General features: G+C 38.4%; 1 protein-coding gene across 1 annotated transcript in view; it reads right to left on the bottom strand.

Moving 5' to 3' along the window:
* NSF (N-ethylmaleimide sensitive factor, vesicle fusing ATPase) overlaps positions 1-27,668 on the bottom strand; it is a 112,760-nt gene that overhangs the window by 63,388 nt on the left and 21,704 nt on the right. The window contains exon 8 of the mRNA XM_046676850.1: positions 2,244-2,443. Within this exon, the coding sequence (XP_046532806.1) occupies positions 2,244-2,443 (200 nt within the window). The remainder of the gene's footprint in view (positions 1-2,243; positions 2,444-27,668) is intronic.

The following is a 27,668-nucleotide window of genomic DNA, read 5'->3' on the forward strand; positions in this document are numbered from 1 at the left end:
TGTCATCATCACTTCTTTTTTGCTGATATTAAGATGTTTCTCTTTTTTCTTTGGCATTCTCCAGTTTCACTACAAAGGGTCCAGATATAAATTAATTTTTACTTATCCTATTTGGGCTCATAGTGACCTGAATCTGAGTATTTATGTTTTTTATCAATTCTAGAAAATTCTCAGCCATTCTTTCTTTGAATATTGCCTCTATACTATTCTTTCTATTTGGACTTCCCATTTTAACTCTGTTATCTCAACTTCTCTTGCATATTTTCCATCTCTTTATCTCTCTGTGCTAAATTCTGAATGATTTCTAATCTGTTGTTTTGTTTATAATTTGTTTATCATTTCTCTCTTCGGCTGAAACTTATTAGCTTATTTAAAGTTTAACCTAGTTGCTGACCTTTAAGTTTTGAGGTCTACATTTTCCATTTCTTGAAGTTATTTTAGCTTTCCCTCTGAGAATCTCTTGGGGCCAGGACTGTTGTAGTATCCCTTGGGGTTTCCTTATATCTGACAACCTGATGGTATCATTAGCCCAGGATTAATTTTTAAATTAATTTCTCAGCTTCAGAGCCCCACACCACATAGGTGGGTGTGTGTGTGTATAATTTTTTTTTCCACATCCTAAATAGCATGAGTCAAGGATCCAGGGTTTAGAATTCCCATGGGAGATGCCCCAGCTTCTACTCCAGAACCCAGGCAGATAGTTAAATGTTTTTGTTATTTCTCTGTGTTGGTAGGCAGATATTTTCCAGTCTACTCTTTTCATTGAGGACACAATCCCTTTGAAGGTTCCAGTTCCTAGTCTATACGTTAAATGGGTTCAAGAGATCACTTTCTACCCCCTAGTGGATGCTAAAACCTAAACTCATATACTACCAAAACCAAAAGCTGTAGCTCAGATCTTTACCACTGTAATTTCCAGTTTCCTTTTCACTTCTGGAGATTTCCTTTTCTTTCCTGAGAGCTCAATTATGCATTTACAATGATTTTAGTTATATTTTACCCAGCATTTGAAAGTGTAGCAGAAGAAAGGTTTTTAGGCTACCTAGTCTACTGTATTGCCAGAACCAGGAATCCTATGGCATTGTTTTTAAACTTTGTGTCAATGAAATAAATGTTAATATTAGTTAAGGTTCTCCAGGGAAACAGAGCCAATAAGATGGAGATATATATATACATATATATAGCTCTATATGGATAAAACCAATTGGTCACCTAAAAATGGATATCTAGACATACAGCTACATAGATCTATCTAACTATATATAGAGATTGATTGATTGATTGATTATAAGGAACTGGCTAACACAATCATGGGGCTGACAAGTCCCAAGGTCTGCAGTCAGCAAGCTGGAGACCCAGGAGAGCCAATGGTGTAGTTCCAGTCCAAAAACCTGTAAGCTCAAGATCCAGGCAGAACTAATGTTTCAGTTTGAGTCTGAAGGCAGGAAAAAACTGAGATCTCAGCTCAAGACAGTCAGACAGGAAAAAAATTCCCTCTTACTCAAGGAAGGGTCAGCCTTTTTGTTCTTTTCAGGCCTTCAACTGATTGGATGGGGCCCACCCACATTAGGGAGAGCAATCTGCTTTACTCAGTCTACTGCTTCAGATAGTAATCTCATCCAGAAACACTCTCATAAACGTACCCAGAATAATGTTTGACCAAATGTCTGGGCATCCCATGTTCCAGTCAAATTGACACACAAAATTAAGCATCACAATTAGTAAACTCTGATTTGATTTTTAATTTAATTTTTTTCTAAGACCCAAATTAAGCTTTTCTTTGAGACCTAACAACTCATACCTGTCATTCTGCAAGTGAGCTGACTTGGTGGTAAGTAAGCTAGCTTTCTACACATGGACCTTGCATATACATAATTCTACAAGTCTCTTTATGGATTTAATTTCCCCCTTTTCCAAAGGATAAATGAGTTCAAGTCTCTGGAAGTAATGTGAAATAAAAGTGTCACTTCAAAACATATTCACGATCTGTTTTTGAAAAATCTTTAGCTTATACAATCATCCCTCTTTGTATTGTGAACATGTGGATAATGACATCTGCTCACATCATGTAAATCCCCCATAATCCCTGATTCAGTGATATACATAAACTAGGTACTAAATAAATTTTACCTGCAAGTTTTTCAAAATATAGATCACAGTAACAAGTTTTCCACCACAACTCTGGATTTCCTTCCCCATATAAGTGACAAACTTTTACTAAATTATGTTTATATTAACATTACCCTCCTTTGCTCCTCTTCAGCATCAGCAAAGAGTTTACGAATGTTAGCCTCTGATTCTCCCACATATTTGTTAAGGATTTCTGGCCCATTGACCACTTTGGGCTCTCTTGCATTCAACATCTTGCCAATCTGTCGAGCCAACAGAGTCTTACCACAACCTGGGGGCCCATATAACAGGATGCCTTTAACATGTTTGCAACCTAAAAAGGAAAAGAAAACAGTCTTACACCAACTAACTAAAATCCAAGTATGACATCTAAAGGAAAGTTTTCTTTCTTCTTCATATTCACTTCAGGAAAAACACAATCATGCCATTAACATATATTAATATCCAGGTGCCATGAATAGAACAAGAATGAACAACAGAAGCTCTTTTTAAAATAGAAAATCCAGAAAAAATTCCTACACCAGTACTAATATTTGAGGGGGAAAAGCTGCCAACTAAAGGTCTTTGGAAAAGTATATTTAAACTATCATTTAGAACAAATACTTTTAACTTTGAAAATGTCTCTTTGACCTAAATACCTAATTAGGAACTACTACTTATTTTTCATTATCCTTTGCTTTAAGGTCAGAGAAAAAAAGAGATCTGTCTTTAGGCAAATTTAATCCAACACAAACCTGTTATGATACGGCAGGCTATGGAAACTATATCTTAGTCATAGAAATTACAGGTCTACCTGTCAATACAAGCATTTGAAGAAAGGGCAGACACGTCTGAGATAGATGAGTATAGAACAATCCACAGGATACAGATGGATGTTACAGACTTTGTGGATGAAGCTGAATGTCTTATTTCATGTGACTAATGCCAAGCGAGGCACATGCTTTCTTCAAAGCCACCCAGATGAAGATGAGGTTTCGAAAGAATAGCATTCAATTCTTTTCTAGGCAAGCATTGCTAAATGCCTTAAAGGTATCATTAACAACAGCGAAACAGCAGGACTGATGACTTAGACTCCTCAGGATTTCTTTAGCCAACTCCACACAAGCATTTACTTCATTTCTTAAGATTAAGATAGCCTGTGGTTTCTGTTTACTCACTCTGGGAATTCTCACGTTTCTAGCAGTTTCACACTTAAGATGCATGACTCTTTTATGAGTTTTTTCTTTAAACTACACCAAAAAAGCACTCTGTGAAATAATGAATTATTAGATTTCAGTGTTACACTTGAAATTACAGGTGAAAAGAAAATTTCTGGAAATGGAATATAAATAGTGTGTTTTTTATGGAAAATAGTTTGTCCTCATTTGGAATGAAAGCCTTAAAAATTATATCTTTTAAGAAAAAATTATGACAATACATTTAATAACTCATGTGAAAGAAATCCCAAGATACAACTAACTCTAACAGAAATTTTAGATTCTGAAGAGGAAGAACCTTTGAGTTGCCAGTAAGATCACTGCTTCTATCTTGATGTCAAGAAGACTCTCTTTCAAATCCTTAAAAGTAATGAGATCTGTGCCTATGGTTAGGCTTGTAGAGACAAGGGGAACTAAGTGTAAACCCTTGACGGCTTAGAGTCTTAACCCTTCTCATCAGAGTAAATTCCTGTCCTAAGAACGGTAGCCCAGTAAAATGTCCTGCCCTTAACCCACTCTTGGAGCATGAGTGAGTGGTAGGGAGATAAGGGGATAAGCTTTGAGCTTCTCCAAGAGGACAATACCATCAAGCACAGCCAGCGTCCAAGCCCTGGGACACATCTGACAAGGACTTTGGAAACTGGCTCCTAATCTTCCCTTCCAAGTCAATAGCTATCAGGATTTGAAATTACTCATATGCACCATAGCAGAGGCAGATGGCAGTGGTAGTGGTGGTGGTGAAACAAGCACAAGGACAGGGGAGATAGAAAGGAGAAAATGAAGACTCGCTGCGCACCTACAAAGTACCGGCCTTATCCTCTTCTCCAGTTTCTTAACTTTCTCCAAGTTTAACAACTTCCTCCTATTTGTACTTCTTTCCATTTAAGCCATACTTTCTTTCAAGGACTCTCAACTCATTGGCCATTTTTGTTTTTTGAGGAAGATCAGACCTGAGCTAACATCTGCTGCCAATCCTCCTCTTTTTGCTGAGGAAGACTGGCCCTGAGCTAACATCCCTGCCCATCTTCCTCTACTTTATATGTGGGACGCCTACCACAGCATGCCTTGCCAAGCGGTGCCACGTCTGCACCTGGGATCTGAACCAGCAAACCCCGGGTTGCTAAAGCGGAACATGTGCACTTAACCGCTGCGCCACTGGGCTGGCCCCATCCTTGGCCTTCTTGTACTTCTCTTATACCAATCCCACGAGGCCTGAACACAATACGGCTTTCCTGCACCTATAAACTGGCCACAGAGCACGGCCAGAGAAAATGCCGTCACTGTGCCGACCGGTATCTTCAGTTTCATGCTGACCAATTCCAGTGCTACTCTCACTGCTTTCTCAATACTGCATGCCACCCTTTACTTGTTTTTGTTAGTTCCTCTCCCATTCTCCTTAGCAATTATCCAGATCTTCACCTTCTCTTCTCAAGCGCTACCCCATGCCATTCATTCTTAGAGACGATCTAGATTCCTACTTCGCATATTTAAAAACAAAGACTATCAGGTATGACCTCCCTTTAGCTCCCTGCTCCTCTATCTACAAATTTATCTGCAGATACATTCACTCTCAACTTCAGCACTAGTTCTCAAAGGAGGAGTTTCCTTCCTCTTCTCCAAGGTTTAAACTGCAATTACGTGTTTATATACTTCCTTCTCTACTAGACTGGGAACCACTCAAGGGGAGGCGCCACATGTATCATCAATCCTGAATCACAAACACCCAGCATAATTCCTAGCACATAATATGCACTCAGTAAATGGGTGAATACGTAAATTGTTGATTCTTTTCCTACAAAACCCAAAGAAAATGAGGGAGAGAAGACTGTCTAAAAAAATTACTTAAAGCTCTTAATTTATTGAACACTGTTTACTTTCATAGCTGAACTAATTTAAATACCCTAAAAAACACACTTACAATGACTAGGACTTCACAAATTTAACAAACTGGTGATATATAAATGCTAGATATATAAATGATATATAAATACACGATATATAAAGATTAGAACCTTAACTCTGTAACTCTGTTTTTGTATGTGGAAAATGCTCAATTTAATGTGTTTTGAATAAACTGACTCAGATCTTCTAAAATAAATAATTCACAAAATATTACCATGAAGTTTGAAAGAAAGAGATAAATACATATCCATGGCACTTGTTACATATAATACAGATCTCTGAAATGACAGATCTATTCAATATACATCAACGGGAACGTCACAGAAGCTCTAGTTTGCATTAGAACTATAATTCTTTTAGGATCGCAAGAAAACACATCAAAAATATACACTGACATGTCAAGATTTTCAAAATCCACTTCCACAAAGGAAGTAGTTACTTGAATAAGCTGTGGAAACGGGACTTTGTTATTACTATTATAGCCTATTCTGACTTATTAAATAAGCATTGGTCTCTAATTTTAAATGACTCATAAAAACTCTTCATAAGTAATTCCATTCAACAAAAGTGTACTAAGCTCCTGTTTGGACTAGGCACGAAATAGGTGTTAGGGATACAAACATGAAAAAGGCAGTCCCTACCTGCAGGGCATTTCTGGTTTAGTAGAAAAGACAGAAACAAAAATAGGTTATCTACAATATATTATGACATTATCAGAGAGATGTGTGAAATGTTTTTGGAACCTAGCCAAGAGAGACTGCTTCTGTCAGGTTGATGGCAGCACATGAGGGATGGACACAGGGGAAGAGGTAACATTCAGTCTTGGCCTTGAAGGACAGGAGGCTCCTGGCTGGGCAAGGGAGAGGAAACGGCACCTAAAGAGACAGACTAGCATGATCAAAGGCACAGAGGTATGGATGTAGAAGCTGTCCTCTCAAAACAGCCAGTAGCAACCTGTTGTGGCTGGAGCCTTGGAGGAAAGGAAAGGGGAGTGCCTGGAGATGAGGCTGACAGATTCTCAACTATGGAAGGCCTTCACACCACACCCAGGAGTTTTTCATTTGTTTCATAAAACCCCTGAGGTTTTTAATGAGGGAAGGTGCACAATAAGATTTGTGTTTAAAAACTAACTCTGGAGGTAGAGTGGAGGAAGGACTAGAAAACAAAGAGGCAGAGGGTGGTAGTCTAGTTGGAGGAATGTTCTCAATCTTTTTCTGGGGACACTGCCTCACTGGCTGGCTCTGCAATTGACCAATTAAGCTTTCATATCACTCCAAGTCCTTTGGAAGCGGAGGTTCAGAGGCCTCACGAGGACACTTCCCTACTGGTGCCCCTGCTGATGCCCCAGCTTTCTCCTGAGCTTCTCCAGGACATTAAAGCACGACTCTGATGTTAGGGAATCTCTGATCTCTGGCGGCTGGACTGTCTGACTGCTGAACTGCATTGATTGCTGTTACTTTTTTTTTCCTCTATGTCTTACATGCCCCCTCAGTACTCAGAGATCAGTGCCCTGGGTTAGGGAACTAAATAGCAAGGGAAGGCATGGAAAAAGGAGAAATCAGTGAAACTGACTCGTGTAAATTGTCATATTCTCTCATTCTCTCTCTCTCTTTCCCATGGAATAGTCAGTCAAATGTGCCTCCCCAGAACAATGCACATGTACCAAAAATCTGCATGTTTTGAGGGAATTCTTAGATCTTCTGAGGTCCATTCATAGAATCCAAAATTAAAAACTACTGAAATAATCCAGACAAGAGACTAGGAATCGAAAGAGGTAATAGGTGTAGGAAATAGTAGTAAGAAAAGAAAGGAAAATGTGGGAGAGATTCACGAGAGCTTAGTGACCAAACGAAAATAAGAGAAGGAGAAGACTCAAGGATGACCTTAAGCTATCCAGCCTGGGCACACAGGTAAAATGATGACAACCTCAGAAGGTAACCAAGAAGATGGCAAGAGGAGAGCAGAGGAAATCATAACTTTGGTTTTAGCCCCAAGGCATTCAAGATTCCAGCAGTAATGTCCATTAAAAAAACAGGCTGAAAGCTCAGAAAAGCTATCAGGACAACTGGTTCAATATTTTTGAATGCCTGCTTTGGGCACAAGAAAAGCCACAAAAAGTTTTAAGCAGAAGAATGTGACAACAGGGACCCATGCTGCACAGAGAGAGGATGAGGCCTGGAAAGAGAACACTAGATTTAAAAATCAGGAAGTTCATGCTGATCTGGGTCACAGGGTCTCAGATTGGGTCAGACCATTTGGGGTTAAGGTATGAGAAAGTAGTTAAGCAGTATAAGGAGAGACAGACAAAGATCATACTTTCAGGAAGTCTGGCAACATAGAGGAGGGATGTAGGGAGGCAGAGTGGAAGGACACCTCTTTCTGAGACTAGTTAAGTAAAGAGGAGAGGAAGTAAGCTGAGGTTATGCCTGTGTTCTGTTTACTATGTAAAGTAGGGGCTTAGGTCATCTACAAAATGAGGGATGAGGAGGTGATATTGCGAAACATGGTGAAGGTTAGGAAAGAATGTGGGGAAGTGGAAAAATGTGTGGGGAAATGTGCCTGAGCAGGCAGATACCATTAGGTAAGTGAACTTGGCATACGAAATTTAGGTCACTGAGGAACTCTCCTCTCTGTTGGAATTACATAAGCAACTTACGGTGGTAGGTAAGATGTGGATTCTTACTTAATTCTATAAATACAAATTCATCAAAGCTGGCATAAGAATCTTGACTTCTTTGGTTTTAACCGTCTCTTTTTTTCAAAACTGAATCTATTTTTTTTGCTGAAGAGATTGGTCCTGAGCTAACATCTGTGCCAACCTTCCTCTTTCTTTTTTTTTGGCTTGAGGAAGGTTAGCCCTGAGCTAACATCTGTGCCATTCTTCCTCTATTTTGTATGTGGGACACCACCACAGCATGGCTGACAAGTGGCATATGTTGGTGCCTGGGATATGATCTTGTGAACCCACCAAAGTGGAGTGCACGGAACTTTAACCACTAGGCTACAAGGCTGGCCCCCCAAAACTGAATATTAAAGTTTAGCAACATGAGATAAACAACAGCATTAAGTTAATTTAATTTGAAATCAACATATTTATGGCTCAATTCTATTATCTAATTTTCTCATCCAAAGTGTGAGGTCAAAACTATCACATGACTTGTTCTCAACATTTTCCCTCCATTATCCATAAAGTTTGAGGCTATAATCTTCATTTCTAAATCATTTGCATACTTTTTCCTTCTTCTATAACTTAGATAAGTAAGAACTACTGTGGGCTAATAGTATAATCAAACATAGTTCCAAAAGCATTTCTTCTTTAATTTCCTGCGTTCAATTACTTAACTGCTTGTTTTTCTAGGTGCTCCTGTTAATCATCTTCTTAAAAACATCTAATTTTATTTGAATGAGGCACAAACATATCAACAACTCTTGGTTATAGTAACATAAAGGAAGGTGGTAGTGAAAAGCATAATCCAAAATGACCAAAAACAGATTTATATATATGGTTTTGGAATTTAAGTTGCTAATTATATTTGAATATAGGAGTAAATGAAGTTCCAGGATATCATATTATTTCACCCATTAAACAAATGCTACATTTGGTAGTAGGAAGATGAGGAAGTTCTCTTCTGATTGGTTCCATTTTCTTAGTGAAATAAAGATTCCAAGTTATCAGCTGCTGGTGAGAATGGAAGAAGGGAAGAGGTGGTATTGGAGGTCTGAAGAGAATGGAGAGGAGAACTAGTCATCTCAGAGAGTAGGAGAGTAAATTGACTAGACTAGGGAACCACAGAAGGAACACCAGGAAATAATGATTCCAAGAAATACTGAAGACCCACTGGAGATTTGATTCTTAAATTTAAAGTGAGATCAAACACCACGGTTTTGTGTTTTTCTTAAGTCATATTCAACAGCCTGGGTACTGTTAGAGGAGGCAGATGGCTGAGACACATTTGGGGCTTTGACACATGTAGAAGATGAGAAGCGAGGCCATCAGGGGTGCATGCGAGGAAGATAAATGTGATAGACCATAGAATTTAAGCTCAGTAAAGAGAGAAGAGAGGACAAAAAGGCTGGGAAGTGACAGAGTAAATTAACTAGAAAGTCCCATGAGATCAAACTTGCTGGAGCTGGGGTGAGGGGAATGCTAGAAGTAAGCAAGGAACAAGCAGGAGGTGGCTAGAGAGCAGGATGCTTAAAATGGAAATCTCAGAAGTGGTGGTTACTGGTAATGGCAAAGACTTGGGTATGAACAAAGAGTGGGTGGCTGAGATGGAATGAAGGAAAGTTCAATAGAAATGAGGCAGTCAGAGAATTGTGAAGATAGACTGTTGAACAAATCACCAAAACAAGGACAATAAAATCAACAATGACACATAGATAAATAAAACACAGAGAAGATTAGTCAGGAAAAGCAAGTAAGCCAGACAGCTTCTTCATCTGTTCATTCTTCTCTAGCAGAGCTATTCTTTTCTCTCATTTTTTTTCTCCAAATGTTAGTGACAATGAAAAGTATTAATGTTTATTAATACGTCATTAAGTAATAGCTATTACTAAAGGTATGAATAATATAAAATGCCAAAGAAATAAACGTAGCAAATGACAGTGTTATTGTTTACTAAGGATTTAAGTGAATGAGACATTGGAACCCCTCTTTAAGACTATCTTCTGTAAAGAATTTAATATAACGCTTGTTTGTATCTCGTTCTAGACACCTTGTCATAAAGTATTTTTAATGATTTCCTAGAATGTGAACCACGAAGCTCCATTTTAATTATGTTTCACAACAGATATATGTCAAAAGGATGAAAGTATGATTTGTGGTCAGGTGCCAGATAGGTGAGGAGTGACTGGATAAATGCATTAGGAAATAAATCAAGTGAAAAATCTCTAGAGAACATTAAAAATCACTAAGAGCCCCACTTTTCTGACTGGTGGTTCTCAGACTTAGATATCACAAACTAGCAAAAGAACTTCTTAAAAAAAACTAGGGAGGAGTCCTGTCATTGAGTTGCTTGGTTTTATTTTGCAAGGTAAAGATTTCTTAAAAACAAATCAAACCTGACATCATCTATCACCACGATCTGATATAATAAAATATATTTTAATATCAAAAGGTAGGACGGACATAATCTCAGAATAAAGGACGGCCTTTTGTGTTAAATAAACCAAGGTCTGTGTACATTGTGTAAAATAGGGGCTCTGGAGTCAGCCTGCCTGGATTCAAATCCTGGGTCTTCTACTTGGTAGCTAGAAAAAAATAACAGCAACTAGTTCAGAAGGTTATTATAAGGATTAAATATAATGCACATAAAGCACTTTGCATACTTCCTGGCACATAGTAAGAGCCCATAAATACTGGCTTTAATTAATATTAGCTTATTTTTTATCATCTTGCTGTAGAGGAGTGACGAAATGGAACCTGACTCCCAACTGGCATGTGAGAATTAGATCACTGTTAGTTGATCGTAAAGTTTGAAAATAAGTGACTATTTTGCTTATGAAATTTTTTCTGAGACTATTATGACCATCCGGCCCCTTAAAACTTTATCTAAAACTATTGCCACTTGAATGTTGCAAAATTATAGTATCCATTTCATTGATGAACCTCAAGCTCAAATGAGCACAGCAGTAAATAAATTGGACCACAGCAAGTTCATACAGATTTTACTCTCTCTTCCAGGTGGATTACTATCAGAGTCAATCCTGCCTGCTTCTCTTATGCCTCAGGCAGAGTCAATTCATACCTATTTCTCAAGCTTTCCAAGCTCATTTAGGGTCAATATGTAGCTCATCCATGAAAACCAAGCTACCATGCTTATCACGCACACATCCAATCATCTTTTCCTGACTGTTCTATAATAAGTATGTTTGTTTTCTAAAGTTCCCCTTATCTCTCCATTTGCAACCACTCTTATAGGCCCTAACTGCCAGATATTAGAAAGCTGAGATTCCCCTTTCTTAGGGAGCAAACACCTTGCCCCACTGGCATTCACCTGGGATGATCTGGTTCTACTGGGAGGAACTGGGGCCATTTCTGGGCACTTCACCCAAAAGGGTATTTGCAATGCTAGGTTACCACAGCCCATCCTTTACCTCTTAGTTTGAGGTAGATTAGTATGACATGCCTTCTCACTTTACTTCTAGCTACCACTCTCTCAGCTGAATTAGCAATTTTCCACATTATACAAAATTGGGAATACTTTTTGAGCCCCAGGTGTTGATATCCAGTGATTATAATCCCACAAATTTTGATGAGGAGAACTTTAAGAGTCTTTAAGGCATGTGCTTCAAATAGCTTGAAATGATTTCTGATCTAGAAGTCTAAGTAGAATAGGACTTTATCCACCATAATAAGGCTTATCCAACTCCTCTGATGAAAACGACACATGAAAAGATTTATAAGATATCTAATATATTCATTATAATCTTTTTTCTTAAAATAGCTCATTGAAAAATACGTAGTCTTACTTCTGTAATAAAATGAATAAACCAATGTTTACTGTTTACAATCTTTCAAAACACTATCAAAAGATAAGTTTGTATTTGCTAAGCTCTTCTATTTTAAAAAAGTGTATTTTCTTTGTTTTCCTGAGATGGTATCAGGGGCAAGCTGCACTGAGGAAAAATTATCAGTCAACTTTTAGGTATCCAAAAGGGAAAAAAATTATAGCAAACACTAATTTTACACAAGAAAGAGCAGAATGATAATAAATTAGAAGTGATATCTGTCAAATTAGCATCAGGACAAGAAGCGTTTAATTCATTTTGTGGACAACATAATCTATAAAGAGAGAGAGAAGAGTGAAGTGAGTTTTGAATGATAAATGATGTTTAAAGGGAAAGCCCAAGTAGCTTCCAGTTCAAATGCAGACAGATTCGCCATGTTTGCCAAAGAGGGAGGCCATCAACAGGCTAGCGGCAAGTCAGGACATATTCACAAGTCTTGCAAGCTTCTCTCTGCAGTTGTGCAAACCAGATTTGACTGCTTGTTTGTAAATACTGCATGCACTTGTAGAAAAAACAATCACAGATTATTATTATTTGATCTTTTGTTTCAAAGTCTGCATAATTCCAATTTCTCCTAGAATCATGAGTATTTTCTTAGTTCTGTTCAACTTATCATTTTAATAGTATGCTATGATTATTTACTCTCAGAAACAGTTTTGAATTTTCCAGCCATGCAATGAGGACTTTGAGCATAACTTCCATCAACTCATAATACAGGACAGGCTTTTGTTTGTTTGTTTCAAAGACTGTCAATCACCATCTAAAACAGGTTATCATCTGTATTTGCTTAGCTGTGCACTTATCAAATCTTTCAGAAAAGGAAATACTTAAGACTAAAAATACAACTTCTGACCCTATTTGAGCAGTCAGGTCTTTGATCATCCATTCCCTGGATATCATTTTGTCTAGCAGAGACTTGCCGTTGCCCTACCAACTTTAAAATACCAAGATCACTTTGAGTTCCGTTACTATAAAGTGAAAAGGCCTATTCCCTGAGCAGCAAGCAGCTGTGCAAGATATCTTACCACCTGACTGGTCCACATCCAAATTAGTCAACTGAGATTTAATATAGATCTTCTTACTAGATAGCCTAGAACTAAAGAGGGGGTATGTGTAGCAACTCTCCAAACTAATTTTTGCCGATGCCCCCACCCTCTGACACTCCCTCCTAGGGTGTGGCCTGGTATTTCATGAATTCTTGATGACAAAGATCACGCTTCTACTACAGCAGGTCCTGCCTTGCTGCCATCTGGCAGCATGTATCCTTATAGGTTTTAGAATTTTTTCAGCTTTTCCTTTCTTCTTTTGTCCTCTGTCCCTTAGCTTTAAACTCATTTTACTCACTGCTCTATAAGGCCTCTGATTCAGACTAGCAAATATCTTGTCTTCTCTAGCAGACAACTTACTTTTTCTTTTCCTACCCCTGGAACTCATACTCACTTTATCAGTTCGTGTTCCTCAGAAATCACCTCCTTAATTAATGCCACTTAACTCTGATCACATTTAACTCTGTTAATACCACCTAGCTCTGAGCACATCTTTGGGTTCTATTCTTCAATACTTACTGTAGCAGTCATCAAACTTTAATGTGTGCTAACCTCTAAAGGAGTTTGTGAAAAAGCAGATTTCCAGGCACTGCTCCTAGAAATTCGAATTCATTAAGTCTGGAGTGGAGTTCAGGAAGCTGAATATTTAACAAGCCCCTTCAAGTGATTCTAACGCAAGCCAGAGACACCTTGAGAAACATCATTCATAGTTACAACTGACACTATATTAAGTTGCCTTCTAAGAGTTCTTAGTCTTTTATTTTATTTAGTGTATATGTTCTACAGCCTCAATTAAATCGTAAGCTGATAAGGATATATTTTTTATTCTTTGACAAGTTGTAGCTGTAGAACAGCAAAGAGCTATTCTAACAAGATAAAAGGTATCAAGAATTAATGTAAGATTTCTGTACTGGAGTACAACTGGGGGAAATATGGCTTTGTGAGAGATGACTTGGGGGTTTTACTCAACAGTAAATTCAATATGAGTCAGGATAGAATGTGGATGTCAAAAACGTTAATGCAATTTCAGCCTGCATTAAAAGAAGACTGATGTTTTGAACAAAGGATGGATAGTTCTGGTCTATTTTATAACAGGGACCACACTTGCAGTACTCCACTGATTTCTGGGTTTCACAACTTAAGGCGAATATAAACAAATGTTAAAGTTCAGAGAAATGTGAATAAGATAGTAAAGGGCTAAAAATCAAGTTACAAAAGGATTGGCTGGAGGAACCAACAAGACTGGGAGATTTAGCTGAGAAAAGATAAATCTCAGGGGCGTTTATTCTGGACAGAGTAGCTTTCTTCACATACCTCAAGAACTTCCCTAGCGAAGCTGGATTATCCTTGTTCTGTATAGTCTTGGGAGAGAACTAGAGCTTGTAGTAGAAGCTACAAGTTTATACCTCTCACCTTAACGTAAGGAAGACTCAACTTCAACCTACGTTGTTCAAAAACTGGAATGCAGCATTCGGAGAAAATCAGTTTCCTGTCACAGGAGGAATTCAAGCTTAGCCTAAGGAACTTGGCAGAAGTTATTCAGCAGAAATGGAGAGAAAAGTAAAACAAACAACAATCTGTGAACTAAATGACTTTAATGATCCCCTGCAATGCTGAGATTCCACAAGTCCTTTGATATTCCCTGACAGAACCAGGTAGTTTTGCAAAGAGAGTGAGGTTTGGAATAAACATTCCAGGATGGGAAGGAGACTGAAGAGGAGGAAGATAGTAAGCAGGATATTGCTGTAGGTCAAGTGTAATTTACTGAAGCTGTGAAAAAGATCCAAAAACAAAGCAGAAAAAAATATTAGAAGTATTCAATAATGGGTTTGAAAAATACATGCACATAAATATAGCCAAATGATCTGTGACAAAGGAGCAAAAGCAATACAATGGAGCAAAGATAGTCTTTTCAACAAAAGGTACTGGAATAACCAGACATCCACACGCAAAAGAAGTTAATCTAGACACAGATCTTACACCCTTCACAAAAATTAGTGCAAAATGGATCACAGACCTAAATGCAAAATGCAAAACTATTAAACTCCTAGAAGATAACATAGGCAAAAATCTAGATGACCTTGGAAATGGCGACAGCTTTTTAGCTATAATACCAAAAGCATGATCCATGAAAGAAACAGTTGATAAACTGGACTTCATTAAAATTAAAAATTTCTGCTCTGTGAAAGACAATGTCAAGAGAATGAGAGGACAAGCCACAGACCGGGAGAAAACATTTGCAAAAGACACATCTGATAAAGGACTGTTATGCAAAACATACAAAGAACTCTTAAAATTCAACAATAAGAAAACAAACAACCCAATTAAAAAGGGGGCCAAAGATCTTAACAGACACTTCACCAAATAAGATATACAGATGGCAAATACATACGAAAAGATACTCTACATCATATGTCAACAGAGAAATGCAAATTAAAACAACAATGAGATAACTACTACACACCTATTAGACTGGCCAAAATCCAGACGATAACACCAAATGCTGATAAGAATATGGAGCACAGGAACTCTCATTCATTGTGGGTGGGAATGAAAAATGGTACAGACACTGCAAGACAGTTTGGCAGATTCTTTTTTTTTTAAATGATAGGACTCGTAATTTTTCTTTTTTAAAAAAGTGGCCCTCAGCTAACATCTGTTGCCAATCTTCCTCTTTTTTTTTTCTTCTCCCCAAAGCCCTCCAGTACATAGTTGTATATTCTAGGTGCAGGTCCTTCTAGCTCTGCTGTGTGGGACTCTGCCTCAGCATGGCTTGATGAGCAGTGCTAGGTTTGCCCCCAGGATCCAACCGGAGAAAACTCTGGGCTGACGAAGAGGAGTGCATGAACTTAACCACTCAGCCACAGGGCCGGTCCCAGTTTGGCAGATTCTTACAAAACTAAACCTATTCTTTCCATATGATGTAGCAATCATGCTCCTTGGTATTCACCCAAAGAAAGTGAAAACTGATGTCCACAGTAAAACCTGCATGTGGATGTTTATAGGAGCTTTATTAATAATTATTCATAATTGCTCAAACTTGGAAAGCAATCAATATGTCCTTCAGTAATAGATGTCCTTCAGGTGAATAGATAAATAAACTGTAGTACATCCAGACAATGGAATATTACTCAGCCAAAAAAGAAATGAGCTATCAAAGCCATGAAAAGACATGGAGGAACCTTAAATGCATATTACTAAGTGAAAGAAACCAATCTTAAAAGGCTATATACTGTATGATTCCAACTATATGACATTCTGGAAAAGGCAAAACTATGGAGACAGTAAAAAGATCAGTGGTTGCTTGGGATGGGGGGGACACAGAGGGTTTTTAGGGCAGTGAAAATACTCTGAATGACACCATAATGATGGATACATGTCACTGTACACTTGTCCAAACCCACAGAATGTACAACACCAAGAGTGAACCCTAATGTAAACTATAGACCTTGGGTGATTATGCTACATCAATGTAGGTTCATCAATTGCACCAAAGGTACCACTTTGGTAGGGGATGCTGATGATGGGGGAGGCTGTGCATGTATGGGGACATGGTTTATATGGGAAATCTCCGTACATTCCCCTCAGTTTTGCTGTGAGCCTAAGACAGCTCTAAAAACATCAAGTCAACAAAAAAGAAAGAAAAAAAGCATGCAAAACAAAGAAAAAAGGGAAGCAAACATGACTCCAAGAACCTAGACAATAAAGGTAACTAGGAAGAGAGAACTATTTGTGACATGGGGAAAAATGTTTAATAAATGTAACAAAGTTTTGAACATTTCAAGAATTCATTTCAGTAAGAATTCTAATGGGAGATGGTGAAAGCATTTGGCGATACAGCTATATATTACATATAGTAAAGGTAATCTAAAAATCACCATTACATGCTTGGATAAAAGGGATTAGACTCCAGAAAATAGTGAAGCTTATTCTAGAGAATGAGACATATGGTTTCACATCCAAGTTGTGAAATCCGGAATAAAAAAAACTCAGTAATAAAGCAAATCATTTCAAGTGGCTAAATCAAGAAGCCTAAAGGGCACCAGACAGGAAATAAGGCAACTTGGATTCTAGCACCTACCGTGACTTTAGCTTAAATAAATTGCTTGCCCTTAGAGGGCCCCAATGTCCTCATTTATAAAATAAGAATGACATGGACAAGATCAGCATTTCTCAAATTGGTGTTCCCTGGAATGTTAATAAGTATATCTATATGTAAGTATGGTTTTAAATAAATGTAAGTAAACTGGAAAAGTGTTAGACCAGATAATTTCTAAGGTCTCCTACTCTAACATGGTCTAATTCTGATTCAAATATACAGCTACCTTAATGTAGTTATATCTACTTTTATCTCATAAAGAGGACTATTAGATAATGCAAAATGGGTGCCAATCCTTTTGAGTAAATTTCATACCTTGACAGCGGCAACTGAGAGCAGAAAGCAAAGGGTCTAATAACAAGACAGGCAAAAATAGTGTTTGAGAAAGAACTAAATAACTAAAGTAATACATTTAAACAATGTCTTTCACTCTGTTTCTGTCTATCCTTCTAAATGATCTTTCCCTTCAAATTCTTATATGAGTTGATAAAAATAGAATTACTCAAATACAAATTCAATCTATTTTTTTAATTCTTTTTTTTTTTTTTTGAGGAAGATTAGCCCTGAGCTAACTACTGCCAATCCTCCTCTTTTTGCTGAGGAAGACTGGCCCTGAGCTAACATCCAAGCCCATCTTCCTCTTCTTTATACGTGGGACGCCTAACACAGCATGGCTTTTGCCAAGCAGTGCCATGTCCGCACCCAGGATCCAAACTGGCGAATCCTGGGCCGCTGAGAAACAGAACGTGTGAACTTAACTGCTGCACCACTGGGCCGGCCCCTTAATTCATTTTTAGATAAAATGGAGAAAAGGATTCAATCTTTGGACTGTGGCAATAAACTATCATCTTTCTCTCCTTATGTTGACACAGTATCCCACCTGGAGTTATTTCTACTTATAAGACAAATCTGAAATTTGAACAGCTGAGTTCTATGTCATCCAGTATCACACATGGTCAGTCTTCCACAGACAGATAAAGATCACACTACAGAGAATTTATAATTCAGTAAAGTAAGTCTTCCCTATTGGTTGCCAAACGAAGAGTTACAAAGGAAGCCAAAATAATCAGGGAACAGACAGAAAAGCAAGAAGAACCAATAAAGAGAAGTTTTGTACAAAGAAAAGTCCAGTAACACAGGAAAAGTGTCAGGCAAAAAAGTGGTTGTGGATCACCATGGAAATGTCCCTGGAATGCACTAATAATCTGCAATTTGGATAATTCTCCTATGTATACCTGAGATTTTTTTTTTTTTTTAAAGATTTTATTTTCTCCTTTTTCTCTCCAAAGCCCCCTGGTACATAGTTGTATATTCTTTGTTGTGGGTCCTTCTAGTTGTGGCATGTGGGACGCCACCTCAGCGTGGTTTGATGAGCAGTGCCATGTCCGCGCCCAGGATTCGAACCAATGAAACACTGGACCGCCTGCAGCGGGGCGTGTGAACTTAACCACTCGGGCACGGGGCCAGCCCCTATACTTGAGATTTGATTGAATATATCTAACATGTGGATTAGCAGCATACTAATTATAGGTTTATCCTATGGTAACCATTCATTATCAAAAGGCTCTTAAGTCTTGCTAAGTTTTCTCCCTCATGACAGGATTCTATGCAGAATTTTAAAAATCAAAGCACTTTTTAAAGAAAAAATCATATCATTGTGGATAAATTTGAGTAAATACATGTATAAACAATATAGAAATTCAAGCTATTGATGTGTATATCTTTATACAACAGTTTTCAGTCACTCTGGAATAGGTCTCAAACTACTACTTGCCCAGAGAAAAGGTACTATATTAAAGCCAGAGGTGTTAGTGAAGAACTTAGTCACAAATAAATCTTTGAGTATTGAATACATTATCCACAATAACTTTGATATATGGAAGGGATTCACTGCTGTCTACTCTAACATCTTTGAAACACTTGGAAGAACACCATGCTAATTATTTAAAAAGCAAAACCTAAGTTTCTTGCAGGGCTGTTTTTTTTAAATTATGAATATATTATCAAAGGTAGATTGCTCCCAGTAACAAATCACATGGAACTGAGAAAAGTCTTGTTTGAATCATGGTAGAAGTATTCTCCTAAACAGTACTGTGTTAAGTTCTGGGCAGCTTTTGGCCAACATTATTGCTAATTCTTTCTTCCACTTTCCTTCCTGCAACATCCTATTCTCTATTGTGTCTATCAAGATGGCTGCTGTTTATCTCAGTTAGTACATCACATGTAAGAAACTGACAAGATTTATAGAAGGCGTAGAGCATTTATCAACTCTGATGGAATGTGATAAAAAGTAAATATAAATCAGCCAAAGTATGAGTTCACAAATAAAGAAAAAATATTTCTAAGTGTCCCCTTGACTACCTTATCAACAAACACTGTTCAAAATGGGTAATTACAAAACAGCATAAGAGGATAATCTAAGGCGTGTTAGCTATTTTCAACAGCAACAAAAGTTTAAGATAAGGAAATATATTTAAACATTTGATTAAAGGTAATGGATTAAAGATTTTGCCTTTCACAGAGCTATAAAAGTAGCTTTTGGCAATATAGTAATACCAATCACCTTCCATCTACAGAGTGTTTTATAGTGAACCAAGTACTGTGTTAGAAAATTTATACACATTAATGCTACCCTGACAATAACATACAAAGTAAATAACTTTGCAGGTGAGGGTACCAAGGCTCAGAAAGTTTAGGGCCCAAGGCCCTTAGCATTAAGAGGACCAGGGCCACACAAGTGATAAGTGGTAGTGGCAGGCTCATAGCCAGCTATGTTTCGCTATGCCCAAGAGCTTCTTCCTGCTGAGGAAGAGATGCTAATCTACCATTACAGGGTTTATCTAGATATAATTTTGCTAATGCTATTTATCTTTTTGAAAAATAAAATGTTATCTATATGTTCTTTCATAGAAAAAAGTCCAAGATACACTATTAAGTAAAGAAAAAAGCATAGAGCAGTGACTAGTACGATCCTATTTCAACAGAAAAATAAATCTATACATGAATACACAGAGTCATAAACATATATGTGTACAAATGTTTAGGAAAAGGTCTGAAAAGATTCATACCAATCACTTTATCATGACTACCTCTAGGAGAGGGAGTAAAATTGGGATGGGTAAAATTCACTTTTTATTATTCTGCATATCTGTTGTTGTACAAGGATGTATCACTCTTCTAATTTGTAAAATAGAAAACACACATGTGCATGCCTACATGCACGCACACATGCACGCACACACACAATACTGACCTGATGCCCTTAAGTTTGAACACTGTTGTTTAGCACCCTCACATAAGAATGGCAGTTCCCAATGAAGCAGATGGCAGGTAACAAGTGCCTAAGCAAAACACTTTTCCCCTTCTTATCCCTGGAGCCTAGTTCCATTTGGGACCAATACAAGAAGTCTTTCCTAGATTAAGAAGGAATCTGGGCCGGCCCTGTGGCCGAGTGGTTAAGTTTGCGCACTGCACTTTGGTGGCCCAGGGTTTCACCAGTTTGGATCCTGGGCGGAGACATGACATAGCTCATCAGGCCGTGCTGAGGCAGCATCCCACATAGCACGACCAGAAGGACCTACAACCAGAATATACAACTATGTACTGGAGGGCTTTGGGGAGAAGAAAAAAAAAAAAGAAGATTGGCAATGGTTGTTAGCTCAGGTGCCAATCTTTTTTTATTTTTTTAAAAAGAAGGAATCTAAGAGGACCTACACAGATTTAGGAAAAAACTATAAACATCACATCTGCTCTGACTTTTAAAGACATGGCTCAAGTCTTTACTTCTTCAATGCTTCTGCTGCTTCCCCATGTTCCCTGCTTTGCTAATTTTCACAATATACCTTACGCTTTACACAATACTGGGATGTTTTGAAATGAGCAAATATAGCATTATTCCCAAATACGCTGTAAGCATGATGAGAACAGGATTTGGGTCTAACTGTCTAAGTGTTCTACAACTGAGATCACTCAAGTTCTTGGCATTTATTCATTTCTTGAAAACTCACATTATGAGCTAGGCAGCACACCAGGAGCAGAAGATACACTAGTGATCAAAATGAACAAAACAAGGTCTCTTCCTTACTGAATTTATATTATGCTTGTAGGGCTACAGACATGGGGGTGGGGAGGGTTGGAATACAGACAGGTAATAAGCAACTATATTACAAGGTAATAATGTATAAATAAGCAACTATATTACAATGTAATAATGTATAAAAGAACATACGAAATTATTGGAAAGCACAGGAGAGGCAGTAAAGCCAAAGCATTCTGGAAAAAGCGAGATCAAAGCTGAAGCCTAAAGGATGAACAGGAAACAAATAAAAAGATGGTGAAAAAATACCCTTGGATATACAGGTAAGAGACAAGAACATGGCAAATTAGAGGAACTGAAAATAGCACAGGTTGGCTGGAACCCAGAGCATGGGGGAGGGGGCACAGACTGAGAGAAAAGGCGGGAAAGACTGGCAGGGGCCAGACCACATAGGGCTTGTAAGCCACGGAAGGAGTTAAGGAGGGCTACTAAAGAGTTTAACCAGTGGAGTGACAGGATCAGACTTGCCTTTTTATAAAAATTGCTCCAGTTACAGTGTGGAGAATGGATTAGAAAAGGGCAAGGCTGAAGGCTTAGGGAGCAATTCAGGCAAGAGATAATAGTGTCCTGAAGGAAGGCAGTGGCGGGGGAGATGGAGAGAACGGGACAGATCTGAGATCCTGAGGAGACTGCAGCGCACGGTCTATTTTGTGACCGAATGGAAATGAGTGGTGAGGGAACGAGAGGAGGTAAAGAAGGTGCCCAGATTTCCAGCTAGAGCATTGCGTGAGACAGAAAACAGAAGTAGGAGCATGTTTAGGGAGGATGGAGGCGGCACTGAGCAAGTTTAACTTTGAACTTACTGAATGATCATGAGATAGCCACTGAGACTTAGACAGAATACGCATATTTGAGAGTTAATGCCATTAAGATACTAATTGAAGCTATGGAAATGGATGCTATCAATTTGGAGGAGAACAATTACAGGGCGAGGAAAAGAGTAGGTTTAAGACAGACTCCTGAGGAACCTCAAAATTTTAAAGGACACAAAAAAGACTGAAAAGGGACAGAGAGGTATAAGGAAAACCAGAAACCCTTGGAGTGAGAGAAACAACATAAAGAGGATATTTCAAGAAAGACTGCTCAACAGTGTGCATCTTGAACATATGTACGTAGACTGATTGACGCTGGCCCTCAGGAAATAAAAATATCAGCAATGCTTCCTCTCTAGCTTCACTTCAGGTTCCAGTTTCTTTTCGTGGTAATGAAAAGAGTGCAATATATTCTCCACACCCCCCAAACTAGGTCCTCCTGATTTTCTTATTTCTAACATTTTCTCACTGAGACCTGAGTCTCATGTCCAATTCTGTCACCCACAATAACTAATCACCAAATTCTGCCAATTTCGCCTTTGTAATCCTTTTCAAATTTTTCTTCCCTTTCCATTCTCATTGCCACCATCCTAATCCAGGTTCTAAGTACCACACAACTGGACAATTCTATTCTACTGGTCTCCCAGACTATTCAGTTTTTCACCTTTTCACACAGAAAACCAAATTAACTATCCTATAACGTTAATTTTAATTGCTTTATTCTACTGCTGAAAATTCCCCAATGACTTCTTGTTATAACCATTTGTTCAAAAATTTTATTCATGTAGCAAATATTTATGAAGGTCAGCGCTTCTCAAACTATCTATGCTAAGGTCCAGGGGTCTTTTTCTTTTAAGCTTCCAATCCATTGCAGACCAATATATATATTTTTTTATCTTCACACTCTTTATATCAGCTTCATTGAGATATAATTTCAATACCATACAATATACCTATTTAAAGCATTCAATTCGATGTATAGTCACAGAGTTATATAACCATTACCACAATCAACTTTAGAACACTTTCATCCCCCTAAAAGAAACCCCGTCCCCATTAAGCAGTCACTCTCCATTCCTTTCTACTCCTAGGCAACCACTCATCTACTTTCTAGACATTTCATAGAAATGGAATCATATAATACGTGGCAGACCAATATTTTTGTAAAATACAATAAAAAACATTGTGGCAATGTCAAATTGCTAAAAACTTTCTAAATTCTTACTCTCAATTTTATTATTTATCTTATTGTAGGCTGGTAATAATGGTTCACGGTCCAGCAATGGTCTGTTGACCACATTCCAAACAGCCCTGATGTTAATATGTGGATAAAAAGACATTACAGTTTGCCCTCAAAGGCCTCAGAGCAGTGGTTCTCAATGCAGGGCAACTTTGCCATTCAGAGAAGACAGTTTTGATTGTTACATGGGGGGAAGAAGGGAACCACTGGCATCGAGTGGATAGAGGCCAGAGATGCTGCTAAACATCCTACAATGAACAGGGCAGCCTCCCCTGCCCCAACACAGAATTATCCAGCCTAAAATCTCAAAAATCCTGAGGTTGGGAACTCTGCCTTATGAGTATAATGCAAATGAATAATTATAATACATTAAGAACAGAGCTAGAGTCTAAGTACACAAAGGGTGCAGGGGAAGCTTAAGAGAAGCACCTGAGTCTGTCTGGAGGGTTAAACAGAACAGTACTTGCAAAAGAATGTCCTCATCTCCTGAATCATAGCTTTCCACAACCGAAGCCCAACCTAGTTTTCTTTTTTTCTTTTTGAGAAAGATTAGCCCTGAGCTAATATCTGCCGCCAATCCTCCTCTTTTTGCTGAGGAAGACTGGCCCTGAGCTAACATCTGTGCCCATCTTCCTCTACTTTATATGTGGGACGCCTGCCATAGAATGGCTTGACAAGCAGTCCGTAAGTCCACACCCAGGATCCAAACCGGCGAACCCCAGGCCACCGAAACGGAATGTGCAAACTTAACCGCTGCGCCATTGGGCTGGCCCCCCAACCTAGCTTTTAAATCTAATTTTCTGCTTCTTCCCAACCACAGTTCTGGTAGACTGGGCTAAGTTGTGAATTCTACACCCTGCTTAGTCTGTCACTCTTCCCAGGAGATGGATAACCATTCCTTCCCCTCCTCCTATCCAAAATCAGCCAGCATTTAAGGCCTCACTCAAGCTCTGCCTCCTCCACGAAGTCTTCTGTGATTCTCTCTTAAAATTCGTCTAGGAGCTATCACCTATGCCACTCATTTGGCACTTTATCATAGTGACTTTTTTTTTCTAGTGAAGCACGTTAACTTTTATTGTTTTTTAATTTAATGTTTATTGAGTTAATGATAGGTTACAATCTTGTGAAATTTCAGTTGTACATTACTGTTTGTCAGTCATGTTGTAAGTGCATCCCTTCACCCTTTGTGCCCACCGCCCACCCCACGTTTCCCCCAGTAGCTACTAATCTGTTCTCTTTGTCTGCATTTTTAAATTCTTCATGAGTGGAGTCATGAAGTTTTTCTCTATCAGGCTCATTTCACTTAAGATAATTCCCTCAAGGTGCATCCATGTTGTTGCAAATGGGATGATTTTGTTCTTTTCTATGGCTGAGTAGTATTCCATTGTGTGTGTGTGTGTGTGTGTGTGTGTATACACACACCACATCTTCTTTATCCAATCATCTGTTGATGGGCACTTAGGTTGCTTCCACGTCTTGGCTACTGTAAATAATGCTGCAATGCACATTGGGGTGCATGGACTTTTGGAATTGCTGGTTTCAAGCTCTTTGGATAGATATCACTTGTTAGGTCATGTTGTTTAACTTCTAAATGATTGTTTAATTTTAACATTTGTGGTCCATCTCTAAGTTGACAGTTCACTTAACACAGCTTCTGACACACCCATAGGAACTTCCTTCCTGTATTATGCTACAATAGGTGCCAAAATACATATGAAGAAAGTGGACTAGAGTTATTAGGTATCAGACATTACAGTCCTACCACCAACTCTTCATGTCTCTTGAGCTCATGACAATTTGAATGTCAGGTTACTGGAAAAGTAGTTTATTTATAAATTCTCAGTGTCTTAGAGAGTTCATTTACTCTCATATATTGAGCACGTATACTTCTTACTCCAGGCCAAGATAAGTCCACTGCTTTTTGCCACATTCAAGTTCCAGAAAATCTGCCAGAAGCAAGAAAATTAAGAAATCCCAGTTGAGAGTTACTCCACTCAAATTTTAAAACCCGAACAGATAAAGTGATCGTTGCGCTTTCAGTCAATATATTCACTGCCATGACAAAAATCTGAGATTTTGGAAAATGCCTCCAATCTTAAGAAGAAGAAGAGGAAGAAGAAAAAAGCTGGGGGAGGAGGAGGAGGAGGGAGGGGGGAGAAGAGGAGGATGACGAAGAAGAAGGAGGGGTTTAACTCTAGCAGAGGAAGAGAGGCTGGAAAAGTTCAAACAATAGTCTTGTAACATCTAAACACAAAGGTCAGATTTCTGTAGTTTATAACTATCTCTATAAATACTCAATGTGTAGAATTCTACCGAATTACTAAAGCACTGAATAATTTCTGAATGCTAACACTGTCATTTATAAATGCCTATAGGAAACAGTAGGGGTGAGGCCAGACCTGTTGATCTTCAGTGTTTTAATAATTCCTCTCTTTCTTCCCCCATCAAACCTGTTATGACTGAGTTCTTAGAACTTTTATATATGGAAAGCTCTATAAGTTTCTTTGAGAATTACGTAAGGAAGAAAAGCAAAAGTGGAACTTGTTTACTCATCACTGGATTTTTTTTATATAAAATTCAGGACTTTATTGACTACTTGATTCTTAGCTCATTTCTCCAATATCGAGAGAGACAGTTCAGAATACAGACTCTGGAACCAGACATCCTGATTTCCAATCTCAACTCTGCCCCTTACTAGTTCTACAAATTCAGGAAGTCATTTCCTTCTCCTCCTTTAAGGATTCCCAACTCAGGAGAAGCAAGTTCTAGTCCTAGCTCTGCCTGTGACTTGCTTCGTGACCTCGGGCCACAGTTTCTGCATCTGTACAGAGAGGGCGCCAGGGGACTGTACTACATCAGTAGTTCTCAACCAAGGGTGAATTTTGCCCTGCAGGGGACATCTGGCAATGACTGGAGATATTTTTGGCTGTCACCACTACAGCGGTGGCGGCGGGCATCTGGTATCTAGTGGGTACAGGCCAGTAAAGTTGCTAAACATCCTCCAATGCACAGGACAGCCAGTGCCCTGCGCCAAATAATTATCTGGCCCCAAACGTCAATGCTGACACAGCTAAAAGACCCTCGACTCTAACTCCCTCGAAGAGCACCTTGGAAGTAGAGTTGAAAAGGCCAATTTTGATGGTTCTACATGGGGGCTTTTGTGGGAGAAGAACAATATAAGGGTTAAGGGCATGGGCTCTGAGGCCAGACTGCCTGGGTTCAAATCTGACGCCACCACTTACTGGTTACTTGGGGATAATACAGATATCTACCTCAGAAACTTGTTAGTTAACTTATTAACTAAATAAGTTGATATATGTAAAGCACTTAGAACAGTGCCTGGCACCATATAAGTATTAGCTACCACCACCATCATCATCACCACCAATCTAAATATGGGAGTAAAACAGGAAAAAACACCAACCGTTTCACTGCAGGAGTTACGTGAGTTAGATTCCTCAGTGGAAAGGTTTCGAAGACTGACCAAATTCAAGCGCAGTTCCTCGCATCAGAAACTCTGCCCTCCCTCAAGTCACTCTTCTCCCACTCTTTCCTCTAACGCTGCCACGGCTGCTTAGAGGCCTGCATGCAAATGTTCTCACAGTCTGGAGGGAACACAAACTACTTATACCCATTACTACAATGCAAAAATGAAGAAATCTTTATCTCTTCAGTAGAAAAGGACAGGCACTTCTGCATTCCCTCTGTACGGGGCTGCCATGAAAGCCCTCGGGACCCAGGCCCCTGCCCCAGAGCTCTTCTCCTCCACAGAAACTTCATGGAGTCAGTTGGACACACCTGTTCCCCTGCTCCCTCGTTCTGCTGACAGTGGAGCCACCAGGAGAAAGAAACAGCCTGTGATACTATCTTTTTGTTTTTTAATTACACAAGGAAAAATATAAGATCACAGTAAAACATTCAGACACAGAGATACATAGAGTAAAACAACAAAAATCTCCCTGTATTTCCCATCCTAACTCCCCTTTCATAGAAGTGAACATTTTTTTCAATTTAATATGTATCTCTATAGATACATATTAAAAAACTACATACACACATTATAAAACTCTCTATAGAGTTTTATAATACATTTACTTTGTTTCATATTTTTTTATTATAACAAACATGTCTACATTTAGAGCTATCTAATTTTAAGATCTGCTTCACTGTATTCCCTAATGAGGACAGGAAGATGCAGCATAGTTTGTTTAAGCATTTCCTTACTGGTGGACATTTAGGTTCAAACTTAGACTTCAACCTTAGAGTGACCCGATTATTGATCTGTAACTCAACTGCAGTTGCCAGCAAACCCACTAGTGACACTACCGACAGCTCTGTCTTCCCAAAAGACTTATTTCTAAAGTCTGTCTATAAATAAAAAATGCTAACTGAATTTATACATAGTTTGAGTTATAAGCACAGCTACATTATTTCTATTCAAATGTAAGTAAATTTAACTTAAAAAGTTAAGACCAATGGAAAAATTAACTCAAGGTTAAAAATTTCAGCTTGCAAAAACGTACCTATGGTATTTTTTAGGGTGGGTGCTTTATCTCTAAATCCTGCTCTAGAGATTTTGGAAATCACACAGTCAGAAGCTATTTTCTTCTAATTAAAAAAAAATTATAAATTTCCCA

The sequence above is a fragment of the Equus quagga genome, chromosome 11 (genome assembly GCF_021613505.1).
Source record: "Equus quagga isolate Etosha38 chromosome 11, UCLA_HA_Equagga_1.0, whole genome shotgun sequence".
Classification (NCBI taxonomy): domain Eukaryota; kingdom Metazoa; phylum Chordata; class Mammalia; order Perissodactyla; family Equidae; genus Equus; species Equus quagga.